Source organism: Fundulus heteroclitus, chromosome 24 (assembly GCF_011125445.2).
Source record: "Fundulus heteroclitus isolate FHET01 chromosome 24, MU-UCD_Fhet_4.1, whole genome shotgun sequence".
Classification (NCBI taxonomy): domain Eukaryota; kingdom Metazoa; phylum Chordata; class Actinopteri; order Cyprinodontiformes; family Fundulidae; genus Fundulus; species Fundulus heteroclitus.
In genome coordinates this window covers 22,490,259-22,509,002 of record NC_046384.1, presented here as the reverse complement: position 1 = coordinate 22,509,002, position 18,744 = coordinate 22,490,259, and the positions used below count along the sequence as shown (strand labels likewise).

General features: G+C 45.3%; 1 protein-coding gene and 1 pseudogene across 6 annotated transcripts; both read left to right on the top strand.

Annotated features, from left to right (window-relative positions):
* The first annotated feature begins 239 nt into the window (after positions 1-239).
* LOC118557703 lies at positions 240-6,468 on the top strand. Of its 6 annotated transcripts, none has more exons than XM_036127878.1 (2): positions 240-2,845; positions 2,966-6,468. In XM_036127878.1, the coding sequence occupies exons 1-2, from the start codon at positions 260-262 to the stop codon at positions 5,882-5,884; spliced, it is 5,505 nt and encodes a 1,834-aa protein (XP_035983771.1). In that variant the 5' UTR covers positions 240-259; the 3' UTR covers positions 5,885-6,468. The 6 variants fall into 6 exon arrangements, with proteins under 6 accessions (XP_035983771.1, XP_035983774.1, XP_035983776.1 ...); XM_036127881.1 differs by having other exon boundaries at positions 241-1,045; positions 1,166-6,468; XM_036127883.1 differs by having other exon boundaries at positions 241-1,165; positions 1,526-6,468.
* Positions 6,469-13,084: 6,616 nt separating this feature from the next.
* Positions 13,085-18,744, top strand: part of LOC118557988 — a 6,880-nt pseudogene continuing 1,220 nt past the window's right edge.

Genomic DNA, 18,744 nt, shown 5'->3' with positions numbered 1-18,744 from the left:
AAGCCCTGCTGAATTCAGTGTTCCTGATGGAACTTTGCTTAGCTTTGAGGACAAGATAGAAGGCTCAGATGCCTCATCTGTGGATCAGGTGGTAGAGACGCCTGAAAACGTTGTTTACTTCAGTCTTCTTGAAATTACAATGAACCAGGACATGGATGCTAGCTTTGTGGACAAGATAGAAGACTCAGACACCTCATCAACAGCTCATGTGGCAGAGATACCTGAAAATGTTGTTTTCTTCAGTGTTCCTGATATTACAATGAACCAGGACATGGATGCTAGCTTTGAAGACATGATTGAAGGCTCAAACACCTCATCCATAGCTCAGGTGGTAGAGACGTCTGAAAACAGTGTTTTCTTCAGTGTTCCTGATATTACAATGAACCAGGACATAGATGCTAGCTTTGAGGACCTGAAAAAAGGCCCTGACCCCTCATCCATGGCTCAGGTAGTGGACACATCTAAAAACGTTTTCTTCAGTGTTCCTGAAATTACAACGAACCAGGACATGGATGTTAGCTTTGAGGACAAGATAGAAAGCTCAGACACCTCATCCACGGCTCAGGTGGTAGAGACGTCTGAAAACAGTGTTTTCTGCAATCTACTTGAAATTACAATGGACCAGGTCGTGGATGCTAGCTCTGAGGACAAGATTGAGTGCTCACACACCTCATCCACGGCTCAGGTGGTAGAGACGCCTGAAAACTGTGTTTTCTTCAGTGTTCCTGAAATTACAATGAACCAGGAAGTGGATGCTAGCTCTGAGGACAAGATTGAGGGCTCAGACACCTCATCCATAGCTCAGGTGGTAGAGACGTCTGAAAACAGTGTTTTCTTCAGTGTTCCTGAAATTACAACAAACCAGGACATGGATGTTATCTTTGAGGACAAGATAGAAAGCTCAGACACCTCATCCACGGCTCAGGTGGTAGAGACGTCTGAAAACAGTGTTTTCTGCAATCTACTTGAAATTACAATGGACCAGGTCGTGGATGCTAGCTCTGAGGACAAGATTGAGGGCTCAGACACCTCATCCACGGCTCAGGTGGTAGAGACGTCTGAAAACAGTGTTTTCTGCAATCTACTTGAAATTACAATGGACCAGGAAGTGGATGCTAGCTTTGAGGACTTGATAGAAAGCTCAGACAACTCATCCACGGCTCAGGTGGTAGAGACGTCTGAAAACAGTGTTTTCTGCAATCTACTTGAAATTACAATGGACCAGGTCGTGGATGCTAGCTCTGAGGACAAGATTGAGGGCTCAGAAACCTCATCCACGGCTCAGGTGGTAGAGACGTCTGAAAACAGTGTTTTCTTCAATCTACTTGAAATTACAATGAACCAGGAAGTGGATGCTAGCTCTGAGGACAAGATTGAAGGCTCAGACACCTCATCCATGGCTCAGGTGGTAGAGACGTCTGAAAACAGTGTTTTCTGCAATCTACTTGAAATTACAATGAACCAGGAAATGGATGCTAGCTCTGAGAACAAGATTGAGGGCTCAGACACCTCATCCACGGCTCAGGTGGTAGAGACGTCTGAAAACAGTGTTTTCTGCAATCTACTTGAAATTACAATGGACCAGGTCGTGGATGCTAGCTCTGAGGACAAGATTGAGGGCTCACACACCTCATCCACGGCTCAGGTGGTAGAGACGTCTGAAAACAGTGTTTTCTTCCATCTACTTGAAATTACAATGAACCAGGAAGTGGATGCTAGCTTTGAGGACATGATTGAGGGCTCAGACACCTCATCCACGGCTCAGGTGGTAGAGACGTCTGAAAACAGTGTTTTCTGCAATCTACTTGAAATTACAATGAACCAGGAAGTGGATGCTAGCTCTGAGGACAAGATTGAGGGCTCAGACACCTCATCCACGGCTCAGGTGGTAGAGACGCCTGAAAACTGTGTTTTCTTCAGTGTTCCTGAAATTACAATGAACCAGGAAGTGGATGCTAGCTCTGAGGACAAGATTGAGGGCTCAGACACCTCATCCATAGCTCAGGTGGTAGAGACGTCTGAAAACAGTGTTTTCTTCAGTGTTCCTGAAATTACAACAAACCAGGACATGGATGTTATCTTTGAGGACAAGATAGAAAGCTCAGACACCTCATCCACGGCTCAGGTGGTAGAGACGTCTGAAAACAGTGTTTTCTGCAATCTACTTGAAATTACAATGGACCAGGACGTGGATGCTAGCTTTGAGGACTTGATAGAAAGCTCAGACAACTCATCCACGGCTCAGGTGGTAGAGACGTCTGAAAACAGTGTTTTCTGCAATCTACTTGAAATTACAATGGACCAGGTCGTGGATGCTAGCTCTGAGGACAAGATTGAGGGCTCAGACACCTCATCCACGGCTCAGGTGGTAGAGACGTCTGAAAACAGTGTTTTCTTCAATCTACTTGAAATTACAATGAACCAGGAAGTGGATGCTAGCTTTGAGGACAAGATTGAGGGCTCAGACACCTCATCCACGGCTCAGGTGGTAGAGACGTCTGAAAACAGTGTTTTCTTCAGTGTTCCTGAAATTACAACGAACCAGGACATGGATGTTAGCTTTGAGGACAAGATAGAAAGCTCAGACACCTCATCCACGGCTCAGGTGGTAGAGACGTCTGAAAACAGTGTTTTCTGCAATCTACTTGAAATTACAATGGACCAGGAAGTGGATGCTAGCTTTGAGGACTTGATAGAAAGCTCAGACACCTCATCCACGGCTCAGGTGGTAGAGACGTCTGAAAACAGTGTTTTCTGCAATCTACTTGAAATTACAATGGACCAGGAAGTGGATGCTAGCTTTGAGGACTTGATAGAAAGCTCAGACAACTCATCCACGGCTCAGGTGGTAGAGACGTCTGAAAACAGTGTTTTCTGCAATCTACTTGAAATTACAATGGACCAGGTCGTGGATGCTAGCTCTGAGGACAAGATTGAGGGCTCAGACACCTCATCCACGGCTCAGGTGGTAGAGACGTCTGAAAACAGTGTTTTCTGCAATCTACTTGAAATTACAATGGACCAGGTCGTGGATGCTAGCTCTGAGGACAAGATTGAGGGCTCAGACACCTCATCCACGGCTCAGGTGGTAGAGACGTCTGAAAACAGTGTTTTCTTCAATCTACTTGAAATTACAATGAACCAGGACGTGGATGCTAGCTTTGAGGACAAGATTGAGGGCTCAGACACCTCATCCACGGCTCAGGTGGTAGAGACGTCTGAAAACAGTGTTTTCTGCAATCTACTTGAAATTACAATGAACCAGGAAGTGGATGCTAGCTCTGAGGACAAGATTGAGGGTTCAGACACCTCATCCACGGCTCAGGTGGTAGAGACGTCTGAAAACAGTGTTTTCTGCAATCTACTTGAAATTACAATGGACCAGGAAGTGGATGCTAGCTTTGAGGACAAGATTGAGTGCTCAGACACCTCATCCACGGCTCAGGTGGTAGAGACGTCTGAAAACAGTGTTTTCTGCAATCTACTTGAAATTACAATGGACCAGGTAGTGGATGCTAACTCTGAGGACAAGATAGAAAGCTCAGAGACCTCATCCACGGCTCAGGTGGTAGAGACGTTTGAAAACAGTGTTTTCTTCAGTGTTCCTGAAATTACAATGAACCAGGAAGTGGATGCTAGCTCTGAGGACAAGATTGAGGGCTCAGACACCTCATCCATAGCTCAGGTGGTAGAGACGTCTGAAAACAGTGTTTTCTTCAGTGTTCCTGAAATTACAACGAACCAGGACATGGATGTTAGCTTTGAGGACAAGATAGAAAGCTCAGACACCTCATCCACGGCTCAGGTGGTAGAGACGTCTGAAAACAGTGTTTTCTTCAGTGTTCCTGAAATTACAATGAACCAGGAAGTGGATGCTAGCTCTGAGGACTTGATAGAAAGCTCAGACAACTCATCCACGGCTCAGGTGGTAGAGACGTCTGAAAACAGTGTTTTCTGCAATCTACTTGAAATTACAATGGACCAGGAAGTGGATGCTAGCTCTGAGGACAAGATTGAAGGCTCAGACACCTCATCCACAGCTCAGTTGGTAGAGACGTTTGAAAACAGTGTTTTCTTCAGTGTTCCTGAAATTACAATGAACCAGGAAGTGGATGCTAGCTCTGAGGATGTGAAAAAAGGCTCTGACCCCTCATCTATGGCTCAGGTAGTGGACACATCTAAAAACTGTGTTTTCTTCAGTGTTCCTGAAATTACAATGAACCAGGAAGTGGATGCTAGCTTTGAGGACAAGATTGAGGGCTCAGACACCTCATCCACGGCTCAGTTGGTAGAGACGTCTGAAAACAGTGTTTTCTTCAATCTACTTGAAATTACAATGGACCAGGTCGTGGATGCTAGCTCTGAGGACAAGATTGAGGGCTCACACACCTCATCCACGGCTCAGGTGTTAGAGACGTCTGAAAGCAGTGTTTTCTTCAATCTACTTGAAATTACAATGGACCAGGACGTGGATGCTAGCTTTGAGGACAAGATAGAAAGCTCAGACACCTCATCCACGGCTCAGGTGGTAGAGACGCCTGAAAACAGTGTTTTCTGCAATCTACTTGAAATTACAATGGACCAGGAAGTGGATGCTAGCTCTGAGGACAAGATTGAGGGCTCAGACACCTCATCCACGGCTCAGGTGGTAGAGACGTCTGAAAACAGTGTTTTCTTCAATCTTCTTGAAATTACAATGGACCAGGAAGTGGATGCTATCTTTGAGGACAAGATTGAGGGCTCAGACACCTCATCCACGGCTCAGGTGGTAGAGATGCCTGAAAACAGTGTTTTCTGCAATCTACTTGAAATTACAATGGACCAGGTCGTGGATGCTAGCTCTGAGGACAAGATTGAGGGCTCAGACACCTCATCCACGGCTCAGGTGTTAGAGACGCCTGAAAACAGTGTTTTCTTCAGTGTTCCAGAAATTATAATGAACCAGGATATGGATGCTAGCTCTGAGGATGTGAAAAAAGGCTCTGACCCCTCATCTGTGGCTCAGGTGGTGGACACATCTAAAAACATTGTTTTTTCAGAAACCTCTGTTAATGTTCAGATGGAGGAGAAGTCAGAGAGACGTACTTTCTTCATTGAAGTAAAAATTAACAAGGATGTGGAAGCTCGCTCTGAGGAAAAGAAAGGTGACTCCGGATCCATAACTAACTCTTTTACAATCCAGATACCAGAAAACTGTGCTTTTGACAAACTAAATATTACTGAAAACATAAATATTGTTGCTGACAAACTAACTCAATCTGTATCCATATCAAACTCTTTCAAAGTGAAGATATGTGAAAACGATTTTGACATCAGCATTCCTGATGTCAAACTTAACTTGAATGTGGAAGCTAAGTCAGAGGATGAGAAAAACAGCTGTGAAACAGCAAATGTTTTGACAGTGAAGGCATCAGAAAAGGTTGGTGTTTCTGTCAGAGCAGATCCTGCAAGTGAGGGAGTCAGTCAAAAAGGTGGACAAAGCAGCATTGAAAAACCAGAACATTTGTTGAACTTGACTGTAAAACCGTCAGCGACGCTTCCTAAAGCAAACTCTTTGGTTGATGATGTTAGCACTAACGATAAACAAAGCAACTCCGGTTTTACTCTTGATGGGATTGTTTGTACTGGATCTGAAGAACATGTTCAGGAAGTTGGAGCCAACGACAGTACATTAATGAAGGTTGAAACTGGCAGAAAGACAAAGAATACGATGAAAAGCACTGAGGTGTCTAATCACAATAGCATGAAAGAAGAAGACGACCCCACAAATTGCGGGATTGATGCATGTGCCACGATATTAATTTTTTTCTTGTTTTTGATTTTAGTTGATTTTATTAAACATTGTTATTTTTGTCCAGGCTGTACCCGACCTCGCCCCCATTGACAGCTGGAGATAGGCACCAGCACCCCTTGAATCAGAGTTAAGTCTTAACTTCTGCGTCAGACACTGGAGGTTAGGTAGTTCATAATTTGTTTCAGGTTTGATCAAAAAATGTTTTCTTGCCTCACTGCAAGAAGGTCCCGCGTTTGAGTCCTGCCCTCTATTTGGAGCTTGCATGTTCTCCCCATGGGTGTGTAGGTTTTCTCCGGGGGCTCTGGTTTCACCTACTACTAAAGACATGCTGGTCAGGTCGGCCATTAGTGGCAGCGCGCTCAGTCGCTGCAACTCAGGCTAACCCTCCATCTGATCTACGAAATTCCGTTGTATGTAGCTTGTATGTAATGACAAAAAAAAAAGCATCCCAGCTTATCTTGTGTTTATCGCCATGCTTTGTTTAATTTCTCGATCGTAGTAAGATCTTAACTCCACATATTGGAAAAGGTTTCTCTAGATTAAACAGTTTCTGGGGGTCTGGAAACTTTTTAAGTGGTTATTCTTTACTAACTGGACGTAGTTTGTGATACATTTTGTTATCCAAGACATGAATCTTGTATCTATACCATTTTGGATAAACCTTTGGTCATATGCATACCACCCCAAGATTTTTATCTCCTTTTCCAGTTTATAAACATTTACTAGCTCTTTCCAGACCATGAGCACCAATTTTATCCAAGGCTTTTCTAGTTTGTAGGTCTTTGTCAGCCAGTATGGTCTGTATGGGAATATCTGCACTCTTTCTGCATTCGATGTCCTTCCATCAGGCTTCATATGGTGGGTAACACCAATAAAACAGTGCTCTTATTTGAGCAGAGAAGTAAGTGTTTTTGAGTTATGGTAGTCCCCATTTGCCCTGTTTCTGTCATGTTTCCTGACCCACATGCAGAATCACACGAGACACAGGTTAAAGTGAAGGTTTATTTACAGGGAAATTAACTAACAATTAAAATCCACCAAGGTCAGCTTGTATTTTATAAACCATGTATTGCTTTTGCTTCCGACTGGTTGTAATTCTTGTTCTTGTCAGCATGTGGTGCTATTGGTACAGAGAGGTCCAAAGTTACCTGAAGAAGAAAAAAACTCTCGTTCATGTACCGTGGCACATAACGTAGACATGTCATTGGGCGGGTTCTGCCTATGCTGTGATGCGTCAGAGCGTCCGCCATCTTAAATGTGGCATATCTGCAGTTACTCAGTCAGTATCAGAGGGACTTTAATCTCTGAATATACTTTGTATTCGTAGTATTTTTATTTTGGTAATATTACAAGTTTATTTTCGTATCCTTTAGCTTCATTCTCCTGAATTTATTCCCCTAAAGAATAAAAATGTTTAAAATAATCTAACCTGGCCCTATTACTCCAGGAGTGAAATAGTTCTGCAAACTGTGACTATTCTGGAAATGTTCCCTCTTAATTCTCATAATATGATGTTTTTCTTATAACATTATCACTTTTGTGTTTTTTTTTATTTTACTTTATTGACCTAGGACTTTATTTCACACACACACATCTATCTATCTATCTATCTATCTATCTATCTATATATATATATATATATATATATATGGCTAAGAATCTGGCTAAGAATCTGAAAAAGGTGAGAGTGTCACTTTTACCATTATTTCGTTGTTATTGTTGCTTTCATTTATTTTAGACCATTTGAGGCGGTTGCTACTCTTGTTTAGACCTTTGCGCAGTTATAATAGTATGATTAGGGTTCCACAAAAAGACTGTGTTGTCCCGGGCCCTAGCAAAGCTGTCAGCTGGCCGGCCTGCAGGTGTATCTATTAACAGGTTTACCACTTCCTGTAGGTTAACTAAGCCTGGTTTATCACTTGACCATGTTCTTAGTATACAACCCCTTTGCCTGCACTTGGTTGTGTACAATTTTAAAGGTATACTATGCAACTGGGGTTGATTTTCCAGCGAGGCTCCCCCCAGAGGGAGAAAGTAAAAGTGCACTGTCGTAAAGATGCTCAGCTGTTCTGGTTCCTCCGTCAAGCCAGGCGCGGTTGTTTTGAGCTTAGCAGACAGGCGAACGCAACGAAAAGTGGAAAAAAACATAGACATAATATAAGAGTAGACGCGTCGTTGGGCGGGTTCTCCCTATGCTGCGATGCGTCAGAGCGTCCGCCATCTTAAATGTGGCAAATCTGCAGTTACTCAGTCACTTAAACAGTATCAGAGGGACTTTAATCTCTGAATATACTTTGTATTCGTAGTATTTTTCTGTAATATTAGAAGTTTATTTTCGTATCCCTTTAGCTTCATTCTCCTGAATTTATTCTCCTAAAGAATAAAAATATTTAAAATAATCTAACCTGGTCGTATTACTCCAGGAGTGAAATAATTCTGCAAACTGTGATTATTCTGTAAATGTTCCCCCTTAATTCTCATAATATGATGTTTTTATCATAACATCATCACTTTTGTGTTTGTTTGTTTATTTTTACTTTATTGGCCTAGGACTTTTTTTCCTCATATTATTAATTTTACCTCTTTAATACTCACCCTCACCCTTAATACTCTGTGTTGCCCTGCGACAGACTGGCGACCTGTCCAGGGTGAACCCCGCCTCTCGCCCAGTGAACGCTGGAGATAGGCACCAGCAACCCCCGCGACCCCATGAGGGACTAAGCGTTTTGGAAAATGGATGGATGGATGGATTAATACTCACCCAAAAAGTCTGTTCCTAAAGGTTCACATGTGACACGGTTTTATGAAATAATGAAGACCACAATGTTTAGATTTAACAAATTGATCCTTATATTCATAACACATACACACACAAATATATATATATATGTGTGTGTGTGTGTGTGTGTGTGTGTGTGTGTGTATTTATTGCAGCACAGGAATGAGGCATCTTCTCTGATCCACGTTCACAATAACAGAACTCAACTTTTTTCTGCCACATACAATATGGCGGTGACGTTGACGTGCGAGCCTGCGCCCTATGACGTGTCTACGTATATATGTCTGTGGAAAAAACGGCAGTACAAACAATGACTAACACAGTGAAGGTATGAACATCAAGCTTCCCGCAGCGCTATCTTGGCGAGGCTCGCCAAACTCACGCTACCACCTCGCCAACATTTAAAATAAAAATAAAAAAAAAAAAAAAATAATAATAATAATAGTAGCCTGAGCCTGTGGGTGCGGGCCGAGGGCTCTTGCAAGTACGGTATTTCCCCCACAGACCCCCAGGGCGGCCGAGAAAACCTTTGTTCGACCTGAAATGACTCATTTAATCATCCAAAACGGTATGGAACACATTAATTAACTGAAAAATGTTGCATAGTATGCCTTTAAAGTGTATAGCATTGACCTTGCTTGAAGAAGGAAAACTGAAAGCTTACAAAAAGGTTGTATTTTCTGTCTAAACTTGATCTAAATTTCTCCTGCACTTGGTTGTTTATATTATTTTAAGTGAATTTGACTTTCAAAGTTTACCAAAATCTAAAAAATGTCATTCAAATTGCATTTGCTTTGTTTTACTTTTTACTTATACTTTTCATTACATTACTTGAGTACATCTATTTTTACAGTAATTTCCATACTTAAGTACAAGACATTTCACATACTTTAAAACTTTTACTCAATGTTTTCATTAGCTCTTTAACATTGACACCCTAACAAATAAATTAGAAATAAAGTTACAGCGTCATCCTAAAGTCAACTTACATTTTAACATGACAAGCTTGCATTATGAGCGTTGAGACCACATCAGATTAAAATTAAAATTTTAAATTTCAAGCCTAAACATTATGAAGTGGACAGAATGTTTTGATATCCTGTTATATCAGTTAAATCCAAAACATTTAGCACTGTTATCTTTGTAAAATTAACTGACCAGCAATCTAATCCAAACGAGGCAACAGCCAGTGTGTTTTGAATCAGACCATTCATAGCCTACCTTGCATAAGTCGCCGCTGCCTGACTGAAGAACTTCCCCTGGAGCTGCAGCATCAGAGCCTCCGGCCGTCTCGGTAGAGCCAGTTGATGCAGTCAGCATCCAGCAGAGAGAACGTCGGACTTGCTTTGGCTTGAACGGCCATCAGCCGTAAAATACCAGGTAAAAAATACCTGTAAAATACCCGGTTCTGACTGATATTATTTGCTAACGTGAAGAATACTGTAAGTCCTTTAAATAATAGACACTGACTTACGTTCTGCAGATGCAGCATCATCCCCTGTGAATGATGAAGATGACACACGTTAAGTTATAGAGCCGCACTGATGGTGGAGTTGTGGCCTGGCTATTTTTAACCCTCAGCGTTAACAAACATTTACTATCAGGAATAAAAAGTAAACTCCATGATAACCTTCTGTCATCAACTACAACACTGTGTCCCCTTTTAAAACTCCTCCACAACGTTCTCCCTGACCTATCAGCTACGTTCCTAGCTGTTCCACACGTTGTTCTCCAACAGAAAAGTTGCAGCTATGCTCAGATTAAACTACTCACAGCTGGACTTGTTTTTGGAGCTGGTTGCACTGTGTTTTATTTAGGGGTGCTGGAGAAAAGACATGCCGCACTTTTCAGATTTTTCCTCTAATTTCATAATAATGCACTCCTCTGTGTTGTTCATTACATACAGTAGAAACCAGATATTTACATACAGTCTACAACGATAGACTGAAAGCTTCATGTTTGATGTTGGGATAGCCAAAATCTCTCCTATCTGCTAAATACAAGAACATTTTTTGGATTTTTAGATTATCCTTTTTATAATTCTGACAGTCCGTCCGTCCGTCCGTCTTCTCCCTCTTATCTGGGGTCGGGTCGCGGGGGCAGCAGCTTCAGTAGGGAGGCCCAGACGTCCCTCTCCCCAACCACTTGGGCCAGCTCCTCAGGAGGAATCCCAAGGCGTTCCCAGGCCAGCAGGGAGACATAGTCCCTCCAGCGTGTCCTGGGTCTTCCCCTGACAGTAAGATTATGATACCTTTTTTTAAGGTTACACCTCATACAACTTCTTTGTGTGAAATCACAGAAAAGTTAAAGAAGAAAGGAGGACTGTGGACTTTACCACGTCTGGTTCTTCCTTGGGGATAATTTGTTGATGCCTAAAGCTGCCAGGTTCAGCTATTTAAACACTCATAGTCTGGTATAAACAGCTATCATACGTTTTTAGAAAGGAGACATGTTCTGTGTCCCAGAGCTGTTGTGTTGCTTTCCTTGTCCCCAAAATGTCGCTTGTGGCCAAAAAGTGTATTATGTCCATACTGGTTTAGGACTACCACAGAAAATGAATGGTAAACGGTGGTTTAGCTAAACTATTCTCCATGCTCGCGCGGGAGACAGGGGTTCGATTCCCCGGCGGGGAGTAACATTTATTCATTTTTATTTATCCTCAGTAAAATAACGTCACTAGTTGCGCCTTTAAACCCGTCAAGCTGCTAAAACTAATTAATTTCCCTCTATGGGGATAACAAAGTTGATCTCATCAACATTTTAATGATTGTATGATTGTTAAAAGTTTCTGTGCTCATTTCCTCCAGTGTGTAGGTGGTGGATCAGCCAATCAGCTCGCTCTGTTTCCACCATCTTCCCTGCTTGAGACGCTCATAGGCTCGTTAAAAGTCCTCCTCACTACTCCTAACATTTTGTCACATTAGGAGCTGTCTGAAGGCTTAGGATGCTTTGTGAACAACTTTTATCATGCCGAGGTAAAACTCTAAGAAAAAAATTACAATTTGGGAAATTCTAATATTTTTTTCTAAAATGACGTCACTAAGAGCTAATATTTAATGCCTTTAGCAACTTATTCCTTTCTTCTTTTTTTTTTACATGTCTTGAGGTTTTGGATGTTTTTTTAATTAAACAAATAGTGAAGATAAGAGCCTCAAGTTCAACTGCAAAGCCTCTATGAGAGAGGCAGAATGAGCCACAGGTACTGCTGGGATTTGAACCCAGGACCTCCTAATTACAGGACAGGCATAATGACCAACTAAGCCACAGAACCTCAATACATCTTCAGATCATTTTCCAAAATCTCAGGGGACGTGAAAAAGGAACTTTTTCCTAAACACATTAAGTATTAACAACACAAGCGCTACAATTTGTTCTGACAGGAACGATGCATCAGGATATTCTATGTAGGAAACAGGTGCTCTGACCTCCACTGATAAAGATCTTTGTATAGCTACCATTTTACAGAGCTAACTGCCTTGTCCTTTTCTAATGAAAGCTACAGCATTGACCTGAGGCTGTTAAGTCCAAGCCAGGCAGCACATCTCACTTCCTAGGTGGTCATTTCCCAAAGCATCAGGAGACATGAGCAACGATAGCAATTGAAGGAGCCTTGATGATAGAGTCCAACGCAAAGACAAAGAGGCACAAACTTTCTGGTAATAAATCTGTGAAGGGGTACAAGCAGAGAATTAGGACTTAAACCTCCTTACTCCTTTGACAGAGCTATTAAACGTTGACGGCGTGGCATTGGCTGGGGGACTGCTGGGATATGAACCCAGGAGCTCCTGTTTCAACCTTAAATCACCTCTGAGCACGGCAGAGTCACCTATAGGGATTTGAACCAAGGATTTCCAGCTAGCTTATTTTAGGAAGTCAAAGCACCTGGCTCTGAAGGAGGAAAAAAATACCTTCAACAACGAGCAGGACCCCTTGGCTGTGAAAAAGGAATTGATTCCTAAGGCAATAACTCCACAATTCACTTAGCAATGTTTCCAATACCTTGTGAAACAAGAAGAAGGAAGGCATCTTTGAAGAGTCGACAGTGTCCCACCTGGTACTAGCATGGTGTGCCTAATTGTATATACACAAGGTAAACACTAAAAAATAAGATGCCAAATAGTTCTCTGATGCAGGCTACAGCATGGTTTCACTGGAGGCAAACTAAGCAGGCCCTCCACATAATGTATACCTCAGCCATGGTATTTTTTTTAAAACATGTACGACTGAAATCTACTAAAGATTCTTTTTTTGTTTGTTTGTTTTTGTTTGGTATGCCTGAGAACTGCTACAAATAATGCAAGGTTGGTAGAATCATAGGAAACTTCATTTAATCCAAGGTGCAGAAAAGTATCGCTGATTACTGTATGACAATATTTTTTTTGTTTACTCTTGTCCAATAAGTAGTGAAATAAAAGTGTTGTTTCCTCTTGTGTGTGTGTGTGTGTGTGTGTGTGTGTGTGTGTGTGTGTGTGTGTGTGTGTGTGTGCGTGCGTGTGTGTGTGCGTGTGTGAGTCAGCAGCTATTGATGCTGTGTTTGGCCATCGCTCCTGTCCTACACCCTCCGGGGCGCTAGGTGGCGGTGTGCGTCCAAACATCGCGTTGTTTCCTGCTATTTATGCCCCCGGAAAGCAATAAACTCACGTGAAAACATGTCGGTAGCGTCTGTCCCTGCTGCCCACTGCGATGCCGTTTACCCGATGAAGCTGATCTTGTAACCTGGGTGGAAATGTCGGGGTTCAGCGCGGAGCTCATCGATTACCTGGAAGGCAGAATAACCTTCGAAGAGTTCGATAGAAGGAGGGATGAGCGGAAGACGGAGGTAAACCTCACCGTTTTACCAACAGGCGCATCTCAAGGATAAAAAGATGCCATCAAAAGAGCATTTATGGTCAAATTATACATCGCTGACACAGAGCGCTCTGTCCTAGCATGGCATTGATGCCTGCAGCATCAGTGGGAGATTGTCTCGGTGTGGACTGCAGCTGGAGTCAGAGCTCCAGGGGCCACCATACCTGAATGGGTCCAGAACATGGTGGGACCTGTAGGGTGACCTGTGGTTAGGTCCATCCTGCACCTGCGTCCTGGCTGCTAAGGAGAAAGGGGATTTCTCAGTGGCCCAAACCTCCGACTTTTCATTCAATTTAATTAATCACCATGGCAACACGGTGCAGGATGATGCACCTTTATGCTGACATGCACCTGTTGAGCCTCCCTTAGTAAGATTGTTCTTAGTTAACCGCTGAGCGATTCAGGAGCCTGCTACCTTTACAGTCTAAATTAAACTCGTTCAGAGCCGCAAATGTTGTCTGGCCTTTTAAAAAAGACAAGTTATAATTTGAGATAAAGATCTGCTGTAGGAAATATGTTGTCATTGTTAAATAAACACGCTTTCAGAGAATGTACGGGATGTTGATATTTATAGATGATGTTAAAAAAAATCATAGTTTCCAACATAATGAAAAAATATTGATTTCAAATGAAATATTACTGACTCTTCTGTTGTGAAAATTAAAAGCAATTATTCCACGATAAAACCTGCATTTACTATCATTATTACATTGAATTTCCATAATAAAAATAGAATTTGTAGCCAAAGTTATGAAGAGCCCGTGTGGGAGGTCCACAGGCTGCAGAGCCCTGTTGTAGTTAGGCTGATGTGGTTCCTGTCACCACGGGGTCTGATGGTCCCTGTCCCGTGTCTCAGCAGGAGTCAGAAGAACCTGAAGAAGACGAAAGCAAACCTTCCACCTCGGCACAAGCAAAGGCAGCCATTGGTAAGATGACAAAGCAGCCGCCCTTCAGGTGCTCCTGGTTCAGAGCCAATCCTTTTCTCTTTTTCAGTCTTTTTCACCAGAGTCACCTTTATTTATGATAATGTGCAGTCCAGTGAAATGTGTCCCCTACATTTAACCTTTAGGCAGCAGTGGCTGCTGCTGTGCGGCCCTCAGGGAGCAATCTGGGCCTAAGGGTCTTGCTCAGGGACTCAGGCAGGCCGTCTGTGGGATTGGTACCGAGGAACACGCAGCCTTCCCATGAAACAAGCGCCTTTCTCTGGCCCTCCTCACAGAGCCCTCCATTATTTAGCTCTAGATTTATGTAGAAGATCTCCATAAAATGGATCAACCATGTCAAGTATAGCAAAAAACTGACGTTTATTTATATTGGATGTTTAGTTTTATTATTAAAGGTTATATTTAGCCACGCCGTGCTTATAGCGGGCGTGGCTGCCTGCCTGCTGGACGGCTGACTGGCCCGCAGCCTTCCAGGTGATTGTGTAGGTCATGTGATTCAGGTAGAGCTCCTGATTTCATGAAGCCGTGTGTCTTCTCAGAGGACGGAGTCAGCCCGGGAGTCCAGCAGGCCTTCGCTTCCATTCTGGGGGAAACGGTAGAAGCTCCGTCTTCAGAGGAGGAAGAGGAGGAGGAGGAGGACAGCTTGAGCTACGTTGACGATGAAGAGGACAGGGACTACAATGCGGAGGAGGAAGAGGAGACCAAGGAGGCGACCAAGGAAACGAAGAGGAGGCCGAGGCAAGGGGGCAGAAGAAGTGGGAAAAGAAGCCTGAGGAGCAAGCTGAAGGAGGAAGAGGAGGAGGAGGAGGAGGACATGACGGTCGGAGACGTGTTCAAACTGGAGATGGAGCTGAACCGGGAGAACAAGAGGTACATGAAGGTGAGAAGGAGCAGGAAGGTCACGCGCCTCCCTTCGTCGCGTCTTTACTGACCTGGCCGGCTCTTCCAGGGGCGTCGCCATGGCAGCAAGCTGCCCCAGGCTCTCAGGGGCCTGATGGGAGAGGCCAACATCCGCTACGCTCGCGGGGAGAAGGAGGACGCCATCTTGATGTGCATGGAGATCATCAGACAATGTAAGGAGCCGTTTTCATTCTTTCTAAGCCTCTCTGCATACAGCTGTGTGTCCTAACCTCATGTCCTAACCTCATGTCCTAACCTGGTGTCCTCAGCTCCTCTGGCCTACGAGCCGTTCTCCACGCTGGCCATGATCTACGAGGACAACGGAGACGTGGACAAGGCGCTGCAGTTCGGGCTCATCGCCGCCCACCTCAACCCCTCAGACTGCGAGGAGTGGATCCGGCTGGCCGAGCTGTCCCTGGAGCAGGACAACATCCGGCAGGCCATCATCTGCTACAGCAAAGGTCAGCCTGTCTGCGTTCTGCCTGCAGCCTCAAAGCTCCAGACACGCTCTGCGTTTATAAGACGGCCCACCGATGCATTGGCCAGGCCATGTGAAGCTTCTCAACCATCTGAAGCTGATTGTTAATACTAGCTGCTTTAAAGTCACTTTTCAGACTCGTGTAACGTTTGTTGTCTCTGCGTCATTTTTATCACGTAAACGGGGAAGAAAAACAAACGATATCTGCCTCAAGAATCGTCCCCAAAAACCGCCAGCACACATCGCTTAGACTGTTATAAAACCATTTTTTCAGTCGATCTCTAGTTAGCAGGCCACCTTGATTTCAGCTCTCGTTTTCAGTGCAAAATGTGTGGTGAAGTGCACCAGTCCCTCCTGCAGCCAACATGATGCCTCCACCACTGGCTTTCCAGTTAATATCCTAGAGATGTGTCTTTTTCCTCTTAATGTGAGGATGGTCATTATGGCCAACTACGTTGTTGTAGTTCCAGCAGACCACAGGACGGGTCTCCAGAACTGAAGCTCTTTGCTTCAGAGTTGAAGCTAAAATTGGGCTTTTTATGTTGCTCCAATGGAGTCATGGCTTCTTCCTCCCTGAGCGGCCCGGCTGGTCTCTCTGAGGATCATGACTCTCTGAGCAGCATCTTCTAAACACACGTGTCTGGCTGGTGAATCGGTAACGTGATCAGCAGACTGTGGTCTGAGTCTTGTGTCTTAGTCGACAGACATGTGTAACTCTGAACCCCCCCACAGCCATCAAGTACGACCCCACCAACGTGCGCTACCTGTGGGAGCGTTCCAGCCTCCACATGCGTTTGGGGGAGCATAAGCAGTGCATGGACGGCTACCGCAAGATCCTGTCTCTGCTGGCTCTGGAGGACGGCGAGCACTTCATGCAGCTGTCCAAGGACATGGCTAAGTAACGCCTTTTTTTGTTTTTAGCTGAATACACTCGCTCGCCGGCCAGAGAAGCAGCGTTTCATGTGTCCGTGTCGCAGGAGCTACTACGAGAGCAACGACCTGCCCTCAGCGCTCAGCGTGATCGAGGACGGCCTGGCCCGACACCCCGACCTGGTCAGCGACGACTTCACCAACATGGCGGCCGAGCTCTACATCTGCAGCCGGCGGTACGAGAAGGCCCTGCAGGTCGGTGCGCGTGCGGCTGCACGGAGTAAGGAGGAAGAGTGCGCTCCGTCTTCAAGGTGTGCTTCTGTCTCGCTAGGTTCTGGTCAAATTTGCAGACGTTGTGTTGATTCGAGCAAAGTCCCCATCAGAAGGCGGCGCCGCCGGCGGGCCTCAGAAAGACGTGAAGGGAGAGGAAGAGGACACGAAGTCCAGCAGCGCAGGGGACGCCACGGCGGAGGGGGACGCCACGGCGGAGGGGGACGTCAAGGTGGCAGAGAGGGACGCAGCGGGGGACGCCACGGCAGAGGGGGACACGGCGTCGGGGGACATCAAGGTGGCAGAGAGGGACACAGTAGCGGAGGACAGTGCAGCAGAGGACACTCGTGAGTTTGACTGGTTTTCTTCCACAGTCTGGCATTACTGTCAAAGAGCACCAACATCAGATGAGAGGCCTAATGTCTTGATGAGCATAGACAGAAAGATCTGTTGGTGTCGCCTCATGAAACCGGATGTTTACAAACGCTTTATGAAAGCCGTAAGGCTGGCATGAAATCAGACTTTTCCTTCACTTTCCACACCTTTTTAACACTCATCTTTAGCTGCTAGCAGAGCAGCTTTCTGCAGGTCTGACCTGCTTCCCCAGTGATTCATGGCTGGACACCAACTTCTGGTGTTGTTGCTGAGGGATCTTAGCCCGCTCCTCGCCAGCAGAGGCCTCCACTTCAGTAAGACGCTTGGCTTTGAGCGCTGCAGAGGCCTTTTTCAGAATTTGAACCAGTTTAAAGAAGGAGACAATGGAGGCCAATCTAGATTCTGCAGAGCAGCAGCTTCCTCCGTCTGCCACCAGGCGGCGCCACCTCTCACTTTACACAGAGAACAGTTGTGTCTCATTACCTTGTTCTGTAGGGTCTAAGCTGTTTAAAACCCTGAAGTACTGGTCCGGTTCCAGCGGGATGTCTCATGTGACGTGTCCATTTATCAGCCAGAACCTGACTCTCCCCAGATCCTGATGACGAGGAGTAGAAAACTTGTGGCCTTTTTTGCCGTGTTGTTTTACATTGCTGCTGATTTTCAAATAGTTAATATGGTATTTCTAATGGCGTGTTGGCGTGCCGCTCCCTTAGGGGAAATTCTGGATGTCCAGGTACCAGACAGCGTCCCGGTGGACCTGCGGGCCAAGCTGATCGTCTGCCTCATCCACCTGAACGCCTTCGACCCATCCGAGGTGAGGACGAGTTGCCGCTTTGTGCCTGCCGTTGCTTTAGAGACCGTGGAGCCCGCTTTACTGGAGACTGTTGCTCCCCGCAGGATCTAGTGGCGTCTTTGACGGAGCAGAGCACGGAGGAGATCGGAGACCTACCTGGACGTAGCAGAGGCGTACCTGGAGCAGGGCCGCTACACGTCGGCCCTGCCTCTGCTGTCGGCCCTCGCCGTCTCTGAGAAGTACGACCTGGCTGTGGTCTGGCTGCGGCACGCAGGTAGGAGACGGCAGCTTCTGTCCTTCTTTCTTTGCTTCCTGATTTTTTACCACTCTCCCATTGGTTCCTGGTTCTTAAAATGAATGAAATGTTTGCATGAGAACGAGCGGCGGTCGGTCTGGGGAGCGTTTGTTCCTGTTTTCCCCTTCGCAGGACGGGACAGCGGGTCTGGGACTGATGTCCTTTGTGCTCCGGGGTTTCAGAGTGTCTGAAGGCCCTGGGCCACATGCAGGAGGCCGCAGAGAGCTACACGAGGTGGTGGAGATGGCGCCGCTGCACCTGGAGGCCCGCTGTCTCTGGCCACGCTGCAGCAGCAGCTAGGCCGCATGGACCCGCGCCCTCAAAGCGCTGAGTCCATGTATGACGGAGAAACCCTGGCACAGATTCATCCGCTGCAAGAAGGTCAGGCCCTGCTCTTT

Coding starts and splice junctions, on each gene's coding strand:
- LOC118557703 (XM_036127878.1), top strand. CDS start 260: ATGAACCAGGACATGGATGCTAGCTTTGAAGACATGATTGAAGGCTCA. Junction 2,846..2,965: donor ACAACTCATCCACGGCTCAG/GTGGTAGAGACG, acceptor TCCACGGCTCAG/GTGGTAGAGACGTCTGAAAA.